This window comes from Sorex fumeus, unplaced genomic scaffold (assembly GCF_029834395.1).
Source record: "Sorex fumeus unplaced genomic scaffold, SorFum_2.1 ptg000169l, whole genome shotgun sequence".
In the NCBI taxonomy this organism is placed as follows: Eukaryota; Metazoa; Chordata; class Mammalia; order Eulipotyphla; family Soricidae; genus Sorex; species Sorex fumeus.
Genome location: NW_026606226.1, coordinates 1,502,329 through 1,514,475, shown reverse-complemented (window position 1 = coordinate 1,514,475; position 12,147 = coordinate 1,502,329). Strand labels below are relative to the sequence as shown.

Here is a 12,147-nt window from a genome sequence, read left to right as displayed (position 1 = left end):
CCACACTCTTATACACACACACAGTCACACACACACACAGCCTCTCTGGATCCCCACCTGCCACAGGCAACCTCCAGGGAAGGTTCTCAGGAGCAGAGGCAGAGAGGGGAGGGGTGCTCTGCCCACAGGCCTCAGTCTGGTGGAGGAGGAAATGGGCCAGCAGCAGAGATGCCAGACCCTGACAACCTGGGCTTAGTCAGGCTGGGACGCAAGGCCAGTGTGGACAGGGGTGGAGGCTGCCGGGTGGGAATTCTTTCCGTGGGGGCCTTTCCAGGAAGGACACCTCAGGCCAGTGTCACCCCTGCCCCAACACAGAGGTCCCTGCCCACTCCCGGTTGGGCCAGGGCAGGCTGACAGCACCCACCCGCCCATCCCCCACCACCCCAAGCCCTCTGCATGGATTGGGGCACCCGTCCTGGCCCATTCAGGCCCGCAGAAGCCTCTGACCCCAAGTCCTCGCTGGGGCCACTGAGGAGCTGGGGCCGAGTGGGGGGGGCAGGGGGTAACACGCCCCCAGAGCCTGCCTCAATCGAACCAGGGCTGCCGAGATGAAAAGCCATTAGGAGCAGGGCTGGATTTATCTTTATATCCAGTAACATGCTCTGTAATGGGGATAGCGGGGATGGGAAATTAAACCCATCTCGGCTTCACTGGAGGCCTTAATTCTAATTTATGCTCGTGCGAAGCCCTTTGCCCTCCCAGCCCCACCCGCCTGGCTTGGGGAGCAGGCCAAGGCCGGGCAGAGGACAGGTGAGAGGGCTGTGCTCCGGCCCCCGAATGAGGTCCCCGGAAGAAGAGGACCCTCTGGGGAAGGCAGATGGGGCGGGGGCAGCTCTGGAAAGAGCAGGCGCTCGGACGACCCTCCAGCCTCTAACTACCCCACACAAGGGCTGGGGTTGGCTCTGGTGGTGGAGCACATGCCTAGCAGGCGTGAGGCCCCGGGTTGGATCCCCAGAACCACATGACCCCACCCCAGCTCTGCCAGGGAGTGGCCCTGGGCCCCAGCACAGCGACTGCGGCTCACTGGGACAGCTGGACAAGTCCCAGCCCTGGCCTCCCCAGAGAGGGGCATAGAAAGGCAGGCACCACATTCCCAGGGGCTGTGCCCCCTACATGCCCCTCCATCCAGCCCCTGCTCTCACGGAGGAGCTGCCTGGGATGTTGGCAGCCCCCCGTGTGCCAGGGCCTGCCTCATGTCGGGGGAGTGACGCCAGTCCCATGGGCCCTGCAACCTCCATCACTCTCTCCCACCTGTACCAGTGAGCTGCACCTCACCTCCCAGCACGCACACACAAACACTCCTACAATCTCACACACACTCAAACACTCACACACACTCATATAGTCACACACACCTGCAATCACTCACACTCACACAGTCATATAATCACAGAGACACACACACTCATAGTCACAGAGACACACGCATTCACACACTCACACAGCCACACACTCATATAGACACAGGAACACACACATTCATACTCACACACATTCATACCATCATACCGACTCATACAGTCACACACAGACAACTACACACACACTCACATAGTCACAGAGACACACATTCACACACACATACAAACACTCAGAGAGTCACAGAAAACACACTCACACACATTCATACCATTATACTGACTCCTACCGTCACACACAGACAACTATACACACACACACACACATACACACACTCATACAGCCACAGAGATGCATCATACACACGCCAGCACTGACATACACACACTGGCACAGACGTGGAGACACACACCCACATGCACACACACACGTGGGTAGAGCATACAGAGGCCAAGGATCCTATTTTTCTGAAAGCAATCAATTTGCATCTTCCAAAACCCAAAGCATATGGCCTGTGGGCCCAAATCCTGGGTTCTCATTGACAGAAGCCAGCAGGAGCCCCGGCCCCCTCTCTGGAGTTTGTTTCTCTGTAGCATCGAAGGATCTAGAATGATTACGGATGGGGCTGGAGGGCTGATTGGGGAGGGAAAAATCTCCAAGGCGAGAAGAAAGCAAGGGGATCCCGCGAAGCCGGCTCGACAGAGCCCAGCGGATTAGCACCAAGCCCCTTCCTGGTAATTATGCCCGGTGGGCCCCTGCCCAGTCTACATCAAAGACAGCCCTGCAGCGCCGAGCGCAGGGCCGCGCAGGGGAGGGCGCTGCCCGCCCACCCCCCGCCCCCGTGGGCCTGGACCCCATCAGCCTCCCTGCTCCCCCGTCTGACCCGACTCCTGGCCACTGCATGCCCTCCGAGTCCTGCCCCGCAAGACCTGTGCCACCCACATTTCCTGTCCCACCCAAACTCCTGCCGCCACCCTTTCTGGCACCCAACAGACGGTCAAGAGGTGACACGGACCCTGGTGAGAAGTAGAAATGTACCCACCACTGCAGATCCAGGGGTATAGACAGGAGGAGGCCAAGGATGCCGCCGGCTAATGATAATGCAGCTACGGGCCAGGGGGACGACCGGGTGAAGGGGGCCGCCTGCCTACTTGGCATGTGGGAGCCCCCTGACACCCTTGGGTGTGGCCCTGACAAGAAAGAATTCATAGCTAGTGCTGCATTCATGCGAGCCAGGCAGTGTGGAAATTTGATTCATATGTATATATTGACACATTATTGCTCGATATCATTACCCAAGATATCATCTTCCCAACTTGATTACACTCGGGGACACTGAGGCACCACGCCAGGGGGAAATGACTGGCCTGGCTAGTGAGCAACGGGGTGAGCTGCGAGTCCAAGCCGCAGCATCTGATTTGACAGGGAGAATCACTCCAGAAGGTCCCGTGAAACGTCGCTGACAAACCGGCAGCAAGTTGGCCCCCCTCCCCTGCCGCCCACACCCAAAGTCTCCATGGCGCAGAGTAACACCTTCTGGGGTACGTGACGCCCCGTGGGAAGCTGGAGCCCCAGAAACACATGGGAGCCCCTGCCTGCCGAGCGTCAGACGTGCACGCTAGAAGCTACCTCGCTGCTTTGTGCCTCCGTTTCCTCTTTCGCAAAGGGGCGTGTGTGCGTGGGAGTGGGGTGGGGGAGGCTCTTTTTCACATGCCAGAATGTCTTAGTCCAGTATCTGGAGTACAGCGTGAGCACACAAAAAAAATGATGTTTGTTCTTCTATCACCATCATCATCCTCGAGATGGCCCGTAAGCTCCAGTACTGGGGCTGAAGCCGGAGCTCAGGGGCAGAGCACTTGCCGCGTGTGCGGGAGGCCTCGGGTTCGATCCCCGGCCTGCCATGACAACAAAGCAGCAGAAGAAATGCTGAGTCCCGATGTGTTCTTGGCGCCGTGGACAGCCTAGGCCTCCATCTCCCCTGTCACGAGCACAGCCCGGGGAGGAGCCGGTGGCCACTCTCTCCCACCCTCCGCGGCCTGACGGCCCGGCCAGCATCATCCCGTTGGGTCTCAGACTGGGCTGCTCGCAATTCTTTGGACACAAGAAGCCCGGTCTCAGCGCCAAGCCGAGCCCCAGAGAGCGCCACTGTGGGGTCCACCTGCTTCGTGTGGCCATCCGCCCTTCTGTGCCCACAGAGGTCGTCCCTCCCACTCCAAAGCAGCACCTTGTGGGGGGGAGGGGACTGAACAGTAGCTCTGACGTGCACTAGACCCTGGGTTCAAACCCCGGCGCCTTGGCCAGCCTCTCTGTCCAGCTCATGGCCTCACGGGAGGCAGGAGCAGCCACCTGCCAGCACCCTGGAACCATGGCCAGCAGACACAGGACCTATTTAGGGGTTCCCACCTGAGAGAAGGCAAAGAGAAACCAAGAACAAAGCAAGGGTGAACGTGTCCGGGAAGGATCCCGTCGCACTCGCTGTCAGACGCAGAAGGGCCGGTCCAGTCCCCCAGCGAGGTCCCAGACTCAGGAAAGCTTTAGAAACAGAGGGGGGATGGGGGATGTCTCACACCCTGCACCCTCATCCCAGACCCAAGCACGGGAGCCTGTCAGAGAGAGCTGATGCCCAGCCATGTCAAGGGGCCCATGAAGAGTGCCTGGGCCAGGCCCCCCATTTTATAGGAGCAAAACCCCATGCTTGACAAAAAGGAAGGAGAAAGGGGAGCGTCCCCGAATACTCCAGGATGCTGAAGCGCTGGGGAAAACCCCAGTGTGGCAACTGAGGCCAAGGGGTGTGCTGAGGACATGGGGGTTATTCTCGGGGTTCCCAGGTCAGCTTTACTCCTGGAGGGTCACCCCCACAGAGGGCCAGGGCAGTGACGGAGAAGGGCTGGCTGGCAGCTACCCAATAAGAGAACGAGGACACCTGGACAATGCACGCCTTTCAGCGGTCCCCATGGCGTGGTCCCCGCAGTCCCCACCCGACAGAGCTACTGCATCTGGGTCGCGCCAACACTCCACCAGCCATGTGAGGCATCTCGACGCCACAGTGACGCGCCATCGCAACCAAGAAAGAGCAGGCAGGCCAGGGCGGCGGGATTCTGCGGGCCTGACGACCAGCCTGCCCGCGGCTGCCGGGGTCCCACGGGGATGCGGGTGCGGCCAGGCCACGGGGGCACGCAGGAGATGGACAGCTTTGCAGAGAAGATGCCGGAAGGCCCAGGAGCCAGGGAGGAGAGAGACGCCCGCCTCCACGCCGGTGTCTGTCCTTCCCACAGCGACAGTGGTCTCGGCCGCGCGGACCCCCGAGACACAGCTCCACCCTGGCGTGCACCAGCGCCGACGTCATGCTCTGACAAGACCTGCCCCCTGCTCCCCAGCGCCCCCACCCACAGCAGCGGCGCCCCCCCCCCCTTACCTGGGGCGATGGGGACCGTGTCCTTCTCCCAGGACACCACGCTCACGTATTCCTGCACGGAGGAGGGGATGAGGCACTTGAAGACGGCCACGTTGCCACGCATTGACCTTTGATCCTCCACCCGGACCGTGTAGGGTTCCCTGAAAACTGCAGAGAAAGCGCATCGCTGGCTCAGCTGAGATGCCACGGGGGGGGGGGGGGGGGGGGCGGCGAGGAAGGCAGCCCGGCCCCTCCCCACAGCCTCCCCAGCCCATCTCCCTCTCCTACCTGACATCCCCTCCCTTGCCCCCCACCCCCCCCCCCCTTTATCTCCTGGAAATCAACGGTTTCCTTCTGCAGGACCCTCAGGCCAAGCTGTCACCTTTGCAGCCGCAGGGGCTGTGCACCCCACCTCGGGGCACCTGTGAGGGGTCCTCTAGGAAACCAGACCAGAACTCCACTCCCCAGAGACCCGGAACTCATGAGTCCAGGGCCCCTGAGACTGTAATTGTGTGGCATTAAAAACTGGGGCACATGACCCGTCCATGGCTTCCTGGGCGTCTTCCGAGCTGGCCACAGTGCCGCAGGGTCTCAGAAACAGTGTCTCTGGGCAAACACACCCGGGCCCCCTAAGGGGGCCAGGCTCTATAAAGGTCACAGCTGCCCAGCCCCTCTCCCCGCTCCTGATCCCAACTTGCCTCTGCCCCCCCACCCCACTCGCCCACTGTCCCGGGGCTCTTTCTGGAGTTCTGAGTGTCCCTGGCCCTGCCAGTCCTCGTCCTCCTCTGCGTGGCCCCCAGCAGCTCCCATGACCCCCTCCTCTGCAGAGAAGAGCTATCGGCCACCGACCCAGACCCACTCGGCAGCCTCCTGGGGCTGTGCCTGGGTGGCCCGGGTGATGCAGGGCCCCACAGCCCCTCAGGCTGGGCGCCTGCACCTGTTGGGCTCAGTCAAGAGTGGCTAACTGAAGGCTGGAGGGACAGCACAGCGGGTAGGGCATTTGACTTGCACGCAGCCAACCCAGGTTCGATTCCCAACATCCCATATGGTCCCCCGAGCACCACCAGGAGTAATTGCTGAGTGCAGAGCCACGAGTAACCTCCAAGCATCGATGGGTGTGACCCAAAAAGAAAAAAAAAAGAGAGTGGCTAATTGGCTGGGCCTCACAGGGGGCCTCCTGACCAGCCTATCTTCGGGGCCCAGGAGATGCAGTTGTATGTGTGTGATGTGTGTGTGTGTGTATGTGTGTGTGTTGGGGGAGGGTGCCCACCATGTCGCTGTGCAGAATGAACAGGGACAGCTCAGGTGGCCGCCCAGGAGTAAAAAGGGCTGGACGATACCACTCCTGGGAATATACCCCAGAGAGGCAAAAATGTGTAGTCGAAGTGACATCTGCACTTGTCTGTTCATTGCAGCACTATTTACAATAGCCAGAAACCGGAAGAAACCTGAGTGCCCAAGAACAGATGACTGGTTAAAGAAACTTTGGTACATCTACACAATGGAGTACTATGTAGCTCTTAGAAAAGATGAAGTCATGAAATTTACATACAAGTGGTACAACATGGAAAGTATCATGCTAAGCGAAATGAGTCAGAAAGAGAGGGATAGACATAGAAAGATTGCATTCATCTGGGGGACATAAAGTAACAAAATATGAGATTAATACCCAAGAATAGCTGAGATCAGCACCAGGAGGATAACTCCATAGCTGAGTGGCCAGTCGGGCATTCTAGGGGAAAGGGCAGCTCAGATAGAGAAGGGAGCACCAAATAAAGGGTGTTTGGAGGATCCTCCCAGGAGGGGAGATGCATGTCGAAAGTAGACTATGGACTGAACATGTTTGCCACTCAATGCCTCTTTTGCAGACCACAACACCCAAAAGGAGAGAGAGAACAAAGGGGAATGCCCTGCCACAGAGGCAGGGTGGGAGGGGGGGTGGGAGGAAATGGGCACTGGTGGAGGGATGGGTATTTGATCATTGTATGACCGAAACCCAAGCACAAAGATTTGTAAATCTACAACTGTACCTCATGGTGCTTCACTAATAAAAAAAAAAGGGCTGGAATCGAGGTGCTTACCCCTCACCCCAAAACAACTCAGGAAGCCTGCGGAGGTCAGAGGTCACGAGTATCCAACAAGGCATCCCTTCACCGGGTCCCCAAGTGACCGGAAGGCTGAGTGCCTGCATTTGTAAAAAGAAACAGGGGCCGGAGAGTCCAAGGACAGGCATTGGCCTGGCATGTGGCCCCCACCCCTGGCACCAAGTATGGTGCCCAAAGCACCAGCAGGAGTGACCCCCTGCGCACAGAGGCAGGAGTCAGCCCTGAGCACCACTGGGTAGGGTTCAAAACAAAAAGGAGAAAGCATCTCAGCAGCACCCCGAGGGCCAGGCAGGAGAAATCTCGTGGCATTAAGGCTTCCTGCAGGACCCCCAAAGGAACCTCCAGCGAGGTGTGAGATCGGCAGTTGGCATGGGTGAGGTGGACAGGGCAGAGGACCCAGCCCTGGAAGGAGTCACAGGGAGACCCCACAAACAGCCTGGCTTCCCAGAGCTCAGATCCACACCAGGCACAGGGGTGCACATCAAGTCCTGAGTAAGCTCTCACCCCATGTCCTCCCCTGCCCCCACACACCTGCCCCCTGGGACCTGCAGTCAGGGATTCTGCAGGGCCAGCCCCTGGGCACACTCAGGGACCCGCACTCTGGGGTTGCTTGGGCATCACCAGGAAAGCTGCCCCAAGAACACTTCCTGTCCCCTCCCAGCCCAGCAGGCCCCTACGTCAAGCCCCTAAGGTCTGAGATTTCTTGGGGGTTGGAGTGTCCAGAGAGTCAGACCCCTTTCTTCAGGAAAAAGAAGGGAAGGAAGGGAGAGAAGAGAGGGAGGGAGAGAAGGAAGAGGGAGAGAGGGAGGAGGGAGGAGAAAGGAAGAAAAGAGGGAGAGAGTGTGGAAGGAAGAAAGGAAGAAAGGAAGCAAGGGAGGGAGGGAAGGAAGGAAGGAAGGAAGGAAGGGAGGGAGGGAGGGGGAGGGAGGGAAGGAAGGAAGGAAGGAAGAAAAGGAGGGAGGGTGGAGGGAGAGAGGGAGGGAGGAAGGAAGGGAAGGAGAGAGGAAAAAGGAAGAAAAGAGGGAGGGAGTGTGGAAGGAAGGAAGGAAGGAAGGAAGGAAGGAGGGAAGGAGGGAGGGAGGGAGAGAAGAGAGAGGGAGGAGGGAGGGAGGAGAAATGAAGAAAAGAAGGAGTGTGGAAGGAAGGAGGGAAGGAAGGAGGAAGATAGGAAGGGAGGGAGGAAGAGAAGGAAGGAGGGAGGAAGGAAGGAGGAGGGAGGTAAGAGGGACTCAGATGCTCCCACCAGAAGCGGGAATGAACAGGGCCGTGTTGGCATCTAGTTTGCAGATGAGGCCCAGAAGCGTATCGTCCTTCCGCGGCCCAATCCTCCTGGCCCTCGTTTCTATGACCTATGGATAATAGTCTCCTACTATTTTTTTTATATCCCACAAATGAGTGCGGAATCATTCTACGTCTGCCCCTCTCCTTCTGTCTCATGTCACTCAGCGTGACACTCCCATGTCCGTCCACATATAAGCAAATTCCATGGCTCCATTTCCCCAGCGGCTGAGCAGTGTTCCAGGGTGCAGCTGAGCCAGTTTCCTTACCGGCTCATCTGCTCGGACACTGGCCTGGCGGCAGGAAATGAGCAACTGGCGAAGGGACAGTGTTGGGAAGTGGGATGACTGAAACCCAATAGCAACAACTTTGCAACTGTGTATCTCAAGGTCTCAAGGCTGATTGCTCAGGACAGCGCAGCTGCCCCCACACGCTGCCCCCACACGCTGCCCTGCCGCCGCCTCCCCGGGAACCCACCTGCTTTGACGCGGATGTCCGGGCTGCGGATCTTGCCGGCCGCATTCTCCGCGGTGCAGAAGTAGTCATTGTCGTGAATGAAGCTGTTGAAGGCGGAGGGCGAGAAGGGGTAGAGCTGCAGCGTGCCGTTGGCGTGCACGTGCCGGATGTGCGGCACGTCGTAGATGTCGTCCCCCGTGGCCAGGTACCATCGAAGGGCCGCGCTGGGGGAGCCGGCGGCCGGGCAGGGCACCACCACGCCCACGGAGCTGGAGAAGGTCACGTGCTGCACCGAGGCATTCACAAAGTAGAGGCTGCTGCCGACATCCTCGGGGCGGGCTGCGGGAGGCAGGGGAGGCGGGGTGAGGGGCAAGGCTCAGACAGGGTGCTGGGCACGGGCATAGGGGGACTGAGCCCCTGCCAGCCCAAGGGCAGTGTTCAGTCAAAATTTCCCATTTGGAGGGCAGGCAGGGGGCCCTCCAAGCACTGCCCAGGAGGCTGTGGGGGTGTGGGGGAGCATTCCCGGGAAACTGAGTCTCGGCAGGCAGGATAACTCACCACTGCTTGGACCCAGCCCCGCTCAGAGGCCTCGGGGGCCACAGCCTGTAGGGTTTGGGGAGCCAGGGGGTGACATGCAAGACACAATCCCAGCCTTTCACATCACCCCCACCCCCACCCCAGGCCCTGGCAGGAACTTCCGGTCTGTCCCAGGCTTGGCCAGTCTCTGAGAGTGGGGAGAGGAGGCAGGCACCTGGTACCCCCTCCCCTGCCGGCTGTGTCCAGGAGAGGCTCTGCCGAGGAGAATGTGGGGTTCCCCAGTTCCCCCAGACACAGCAGATCAGACACTCCCAGCCCCCCCCCACCTCGCCTCTTTTCTAGCACCCACTCCTTATCAGGGCCTCCCCCAGGGGTGCTCAGGACTGCCAGAGTTCAGCCTGCCATGCTCCCGACGGTTTGGTGTCCTGGCTCAGAAGCACTTGGTGGGCCACGAGGGCTGCACCCAGCAGTGCTCATGGGGCCACGTGGTTGCAGGGATGCTGCTCCGGGCCGTGGGTGTGCCAGACACTTAGGTGAGCCCCCGCGCTTGCATTCTGGACCCGCGTGGCGCTGTCTGGGGGAGGAGATCATCGACCATGGCAGGTCACAGCTCTCCCGCTGACCGAACCGAGAACTGGCGACGGGGCACCAACGAAGCCCTGTATAGCACACCACGGAACCTGCTTATTAAACCTCTAGAAACTACATGGGTGAGTCACAAAATACTCCTGTCACTGTCACTGTCCTCCCGTTGTTCATCGATTTGCTCGAGCGGACCCAGTAACGTCTCCATTTGAGACTTATTACTGTGTTTGGCATATCGAATACGTCACGGGAGCTTGCCAGGCTTTGCCGTGCGGGCGAGATACTCTCAGTAGCTTGCCAGGCTCTCCGAGAGGGGTGGAGGAATCGAACCCGGCTCGGCCGGGCTGGCTGCGCGCAAGGCAAACGCCCTACCGCTGTGCTATCGCTCCAACCCCCACAAACAAACAAAATTTAAAAATAAGTTCCTTGAGCCAGAGCAATACTACAGCAGATGGGGTGCTTACCTTGCCCGTGGCCAATCCTGTTCCCCAGCATCCCACAGGATCCCAGGGGCCCCTCCAGGATTGATCCCTGAGCCAGGAGTAAGATCCCTGGGCACCGCTGGGTGTAACCCCCTAATAAAATCAAATAGGAAACCCATTCCTTTACGATTTAGCATCAGCAAATGTCTGGTTTTGATATTCCTTTCATTGACCTGCTGGCCCAGGGCGACATAACAGTGTCTGGGGCAAAAGTGAGGAGAGTGGAGAGGGTTAAAGACACCCTGCCTTGGAAGTCAGGCGGAAGGCCATGAGCCAAGAGCAGATGTTCCCAGACTTACCCAGAAAAATAAAATCACTCAGCGCCCCCCGGAAACCACCTTAAGAGAGCAAACAGGAAGTGCCCCCCAACTGGCCGGAAGCTACAGCTCTGCTGTCCCCTCATTGTTCCAGGACCCTGTGAGGGGCAGTACTCACAGCTTTGGGACTGGGAGTACTCTCACGGAACACCGAGTCCAGGAAGCAGAAGGAAACTGGCTCATGGCCCTGGACGTCCATTTGGAAAATGTCTGGCCCCAGGAAAGGGGCTGGAGTGGAAGAAGCTTCAGCTCGGAGACCCCCGCACTGGGCTTCGGAACCTCCTTCCCTCTCTCCACCTTGGCTAAGACCATATCGGTGTGGGCATGACCAGCTGTGGTGACACCGCCCAGCACAGGACGGCTCGGCCAGCAGGACTGCACGGCTCCAACCTCCAAAGAGCAGCCCTGGGCTGGACCCCAGCGCCCCACTCTTTCCAAGGGCCTGTCCCCCTCACTGGGACCACGCCCAGCCCCCGTGTTAAAATCCAGATGTGGGGGGCTGGTTGGTCCCGGCTGCTACTGGAACTGCCCAGTCCCCACCAGGAAGGTCGTGGTGCAAACCAAGCCCTCTCCATCTCGTCAAAGAGTGGTCCCAACTGGACCTCAAACTTCCACAGGCAGGTGGGGGTCTGCGCAAGGCCATACTTGAGGGACAAGGGGCGGCAGCTCTTGGAGGTCACCCAGGCCCCACAGTTCAAAATGATTCTTATCAGAGGCTGCTGCCAGGCTCCGGGCAGCAGCACTGAGGGACAGTGGAGGGCACGTCAGGCCACTGTCTTCATGGCAGGAAGGTCTGTCCCTGTGTGCCCACATACAGCCTTCCCTGTGACAGCCCGTAAGGGGGGGGGATGGGCAGAGCACAGCTGCTCTGTGGGTCAGGAGAGCAGCTGAGGGGTGCAGCTGGGGGCGTTCAGACGCTCCCAAAGGAGGCCTAGCTCACAGGGGCCTGAGGGTCCCTCTCCCAGATGCTGGGCCAGGGACCCAGCAGCTGGGAGAGGCTCAGACCACTGAGCCACTCAGGACAGGGCTTCTCTGGGGCCCACTCACCCAGAGCCCCACACTCCTGAGAACTGACCCCACCGAGATGCAAACATCGGCCCAGCGTCTTCCCCATGTGGGCGCTAGGGGACACCTGTCCTTTCCGCTCTGAACACCCCGACAGGCACTGCTGGCATCCCAGTCACGGGACAGGGGACAAGGCCTGGGAGAGCAAAGAAGCACTCCTAGGCCACACGCCGGGCAAGTAAAGGCTGCGAGCAGGAGGTGGCAGCGGGTCCGGGCCTGAGAGGCTGGACACAATTCAGTGCCTTCCATGGCCTTGGACACAACCTGGCCAAGGACACGGTCCAGATCCAACAACCTGCCTCGGACACAACCTGGCCACAGGCTGCCCCAGCATCTGGGCAAGAACAGTTCCAACATTTGCACATGATCATGCACACACAGAATCACACCCACACCCACACACCTGCACACAACTGGGCTCACACGGACTCACCGCTCATACATGTGTACATATGTGTGCACCCCATGAAAATATATTCTAGTCTGTGTGGCTCTCACCTAAACCCATACACAGGCATGCATGTAGTATGTATACACTTGTGTGTGCACTCACACATGCACACGTAGAA

General features: G+C 59.2%; 1 protein-coding gene across 1 annotated transcript in view; it reads right to left on the bottom strand.

Moving 5' to 3' along the window:
* DSCAML1 (DS cell adhesion molecule like 1) overlaps positions 1-12,147 on the bottom strand; it is a 242,116-nt gene that overhangs the window by 217,546 nt on the left and 12,423 nt on the right. The window contains 2 exon segments of the mRNA XM_056107577.1: positions 4,775-4,921; positions 8,614-8,931. Of these exon segments, the coding sequence (XP_055963552.1) occupies positions 4,775-4,921; positions 8,614-8,931 (465 nt within the window).